The sequence below is a fragment of the Chaetura pelagica genome, unplaced genomic scaffold (genome assembly GCF_000747805.2).
Source record: "Chaetura pelagica isolate M959 unplaced genomic scaffold, ChaPel_1.0 scaffold3, whole genome shotgun sequence".
In the NCBI taxonomy this organism is placed as follows: Eukaryota; Metazoa; Chordata; class Aves; order Apodiformes; family Apodidae; genus Chaetura; species Chaetura pelagica.
Window position 1 is genome coordinate 14922601 of NW_009952974.1, and position 4535 is coordinate 14927135.

Here is a 4535-nt window from a genome sequence, read left to right on the forward strand (position 1 = left end):
GTGTTATTCATGTGGTTAAAGCCATTCCACCACACTTTTGCTTCATAAAGTTAACTGATACTGGTAGAACTGAAGTTCTACATAATCGGTAACAACTTTTTACAGAATAGTAACAGTGGTGAAGAAATAAGACAAAACACAGTAAAGTTTGCAGACATCTACACTTACATTGCAATAATTTGACAAGAATTCACCCCATTTGCTAGAGATGCAGGCACGATAATGAAAAACCAGTTTGTTTACATGACATATGTTGGCATCTTAATTACAATGGATTTTTCCTTGTTTCCAAAGCTGTGCAAACTACCCAAAGAGTATTAGAGATCCACATCTTCATAAGGTACCTACTGCTTCGGTTGATCCATTAGTTGAAAATGCTAAGTTTACGTATATAAAAAAAATATTTCAGAAGCCATAGTGATTTAATGGTAGCTTGTTAGCTACCATCTCTCAACTAGAATAAAACAATGAAATAAAGAAGCCTTTCCTTAAGTGTTCAGGCATCATTTAGTCTCTCCTTATCAACAAAAAAGAGAAGGGAGGGTAGAAGTTTTTATGAACATAGTAGGAAAAACATCATTGAAACTAAAATTCACAACAGTCAAGTTAAAAAATTGGTGATACACCATAAAATGCAGGAACTATGAAAAATTACTGGACCAAAGAAGAAAACAGTCACAAGCATTAATAAAAATTAAAAACACAGACTGGACAGAATTTGATGACCAAACTGAATGAGCCTGCGATAAGTAAGAACACAAGAGACCATGAAGATATTTCAACAGGGAACAGTAGAAGGGTCACCTTGAAACAACTTCCAGGGTCCAAAACTCCATGAGCTATGGTGGCAGCTCAGGATTCTACTGGATAACTAAGTGTAAGAACGCTGCCTTTCCTCCCATACCCTTAAACCCTTGAGTGGGGCATTAAAGTTGTTCATTTTAATGAACATATACAGGGCTGGGGAAGGAAAGATTTGCAGAAATATGCATTTTGTTCTTGCATTTAAAGCAAGTTAGTCTTACCACAGCTAATTCATGACGGGAAAGGATTTCTGTTCAAAGTTATTTCTGGATTAATGAGACAAACACCACCTGCCGCAAAAGTAGTTAACTTTTAATAATAATTCATGTTTTGCTTACACAGACTAGTGGAAGTTTAGAATCAGTACCTGAAGACCACCTGTGCAAGACACTAGAGAAACAGATATTTGTGCTTTTATACCTGGATTTACACAGCATTTGCTTAACTGAGTAAAATAAAACCAAACAAACACCAAACCTGAAAACCATAATCTCTTGACATTTCACAAAAATATCATAAGAATTATCTAAATTACTCAGTTTCATGACAAGTCATCTTGTGTAACAACTGACACGTTTTTCCTCTACTAGAAAAGGCTGAAATATCTGTATTCTTCCTACACTGTGATTTTTACACATCTTTCTTGCACTGAAATACACATAGATTGGGTAAATATTCTGTCAACCTGTCATGGCACAAAAAAAACCTACCAAAAAACCCCCCCAAAAAACAACAACAAAAAACCCCTAAGGTCACTGATTCTTTTCCTTGGTGAAAAATTATGGGTAGTCATTATACAAAATATAACTGACATATCTTTATCCATGTAAGATTAATTTAAAGTCTTAAAATTGTATTTTTAAAAGAAATCCTGAAACAAAATAATGGGTCTTCAATGGAATGTTACCTCAAGTTACCAGTTAAGAAATGATGGCTATTTAGTCTAATATTTTCCCATACTAAACAATTAGAGTTATTTAATTAAGCAGCAAGTTGTTATTTGATCTTGGTTTTAATATTTATAACTCCTTTCTAAAAATTGAAGATTATATAAATATTCACCATCACCATCAGAATGCAATTTCTAGTGAGATAAACCTAATCACATTGTGATCTTAGGCGTGACAAACAACACCCCCCATGTTACAAAAAAAGCATTACACTCAGACTGAGTCTTTACACTTAGAATTAAACCTGAAAAATAAAATCAGGGGAAATTTGTGTTGTAACTCAGAAGAGCTGCATTTTTTAACATGTTTAAGTTAAATAACCAAGAGCATCACAAAGAAAGTATTTTTTCCATAATTTTGCACTAAAGTCGTTGCTCAGTTTTTTTGCTGAGTTAGTAGCTTGCCTTTTTTTTCCCTATTTGTAATGAACTACCAACATGGAAGCCACACAGCCATAGATTCCAAAAGTAAGGAGACACTGCTCCATTAGAAACCACTCTGTTTTGCTTTCGTAGAAAGGTGGCGACAGTATTCATACCAATTCAATACAAAAATGACAAGACTTCAAAGTACAAACACGGGAGGTTTTCCTAAAATACTATTTTTCTGCTTATTTGGTTTTAATCATTAATGGGTTTATTTATGAAACTATATGCAATAAAATTGTTCCAAAGAGACATGATTAACTGATTTCTGTCAGGTTCCTTTACTTACATTGAAGAAAGCTTTACAAAACAACTGTATACAGCTTTACCACTCACTATATTAAGGCATCCATTAATAGTCCACAATTTCAAAAAAGGGCAAACCTACTCGAGAAATACGTAGGTTCAAAAAGGTTCCTACCACTTAAACTGCCACTCAATAAATTACTTTCCATGAAGAACATCCCTACTTCAAAATGGATCAGGCAGCTTTAACAGCAAATTGAAAACACACTAGTTAATAAGAACTCCTTGCAGTTGAACAACCAACACACTGTGCATTTGCTACTGCTATGGAAGAAGTTACCCACTGTCCCAGGCTTAAACTAAGTCAAGTTTTGTGTTTGTTTTTAAAGAGGAATTGTTCGATTTGCAGTTGCTGGGGACAGTGGGCAAAATCAAAGTAAAACAAGTTCTATTAACACAGGGAACAGGTTTCCCTTGTCAAATGATTGGAGCAGGCTAAATTAGACTAGCTAAAATAAATTAAACCAGAACTTCTATTTATGGCAACACTTGCCCATGTATGAAGTTGCCAAGCATTCTGAAGTTACCTACCTACCCTTGTGTAGACAACCGAACCCCAAGAACTAACGCTGAATACACCACTGTCATAGGCAGCTGTAAGATCATGTTATTAATCTTTAGTATTCCCTTTGTTTTCCTCTGGCACGGAGAAGAAAAAAATTATCTTCAACCCAAGATTCAGAAGATTTAATAAAAACAACAGTAATTCCAGCTTTGTCTGAATTATTGCCCTGCATGGCTAATTCAGCTTCCATCCATTTCTATCCTGGAGAAAACACACAGGTGAAAAGGAAGGAAAATTTTCTTGCAAAAAATCCTGAAAATATTCACTCCTTATTTCTAAAAACCACATAAAAAAACCCAGAAAGGATAATTCTTGGATGTCTGCTAAATCACCACTCCTTCATATATGGACTGAAATATCTCAACATCAATTTTGTGAGCTGAGTTACAGGCTACTGCAATAGTTGGCTAATAGATAAGAAGTTTGAGATCCTTTTGAAATATGACAAAGCACTAACTAACAATATATTTTTGTTAAATACATCCAGCAAATACAAGTAACCAACCAAAAAATCCCATTCAAATTATATAGGGAGGAACCAATTAAGAAAAACAGAAACTGTACCTGAAAGAAAAGCCAATTTTTTCTTCAGAATGGGTAATATTACTGAAGCTTCCATTCTACTTCAGCTAATTTTCACAGCTCTGAAACACAAGAAGTTTAAATTGTCAAGCATAGGAAATCAATTACAACATTTTACTAGAATGAGCACTCACCAAAATACTTTTGTACTCTTCTGAAGGAAGCACAGAACTCTGCAACCAAAATCCAACGTAACAATTTTTCCCTCTCCTTCCCAAGTTATATTTCAAAATGATTACAAATGGCTTCATATTAGAACCAAAAAAGAAAGCCCCCACATACTTCATTACCTTCACATATAAACAAAAGTCTACATCAACTTATTGACTCTGGGGAGCATGTTTCTTTGCTGTTACAAAGACAGATTTATTTAATATGAAAGCACTGCCAAGCTTCTGCCATAGTAGTGGTATTGCCCAAGGATCAAAACAGTTCTTTTGTTCAGTATTTCCTGGAACCAAAGGAAGAATTCTGCTCATTCAGTGTGGAGGGACATGAGTCAGAACAATTGTCAGTAATTCAAACACCTGGCCTTTTGTTCTAGAAACTCCTGAGATTCTCAATTACCTCTCTTCTGTGAGAGCTTTGCTGTGCTCCATCTAGAAGAAACCTCTCACCAGGGAAGGCTATCAGAAGATACCAGAAAAAATCTTCAGATTTAAAAATAAGTTTAACAACCCTCTCTAACACTCCAGAGAATCTCACGATGAATGAAACTAAACATCTTTTTTAATATTGGAAAGCAAAACAGCTTCAAGAGAGCTGGTGTCTACTTTCCACTGGGGGCTGTCAAAGGTGTTTTAAAAAGGTACACTGCTAAAACACAGGTAAGTATATTTAGACCTACAAATAAAATGCAAGTGTTTTTAACTTGTTCAGAGGGAAATGGACAGCCCTTTAAAT

The 4535-nt window shown here is 34.9% G+C and overlaps 1 protein-coding gene across 1 annotated transcript in view; it reads right to left on the reverse strand.

Annotated features, from left to right (window-relative positions):
- The window catches only part of SESTD1 (SEC14 and spectrin domains 1), a 34682-nt gene extending 31013 nt beyond the window's left edge, over nucleotides 1-3669 (reverse strand). Inside the window, exons 1-2 of the mRNA XM_009996325.1 lie at nucleotides 3619-3669; nucleotides 3021-3124 (exon numbers count right to left, since the gene is read on the reverse strand). Of these exons, the coding sequence (XP_009994627.1) occupies nucleotides 3021-3124; nucleotides 3619-3669 (155 nt within the window). The remainder of the gene's footprint in view (nucleotides 1-3020; nucleotides 3125-3618) is intronic.
- Between the last annotated feature and the right edge of the window lie 866 nt (nucleotides 3670-4535).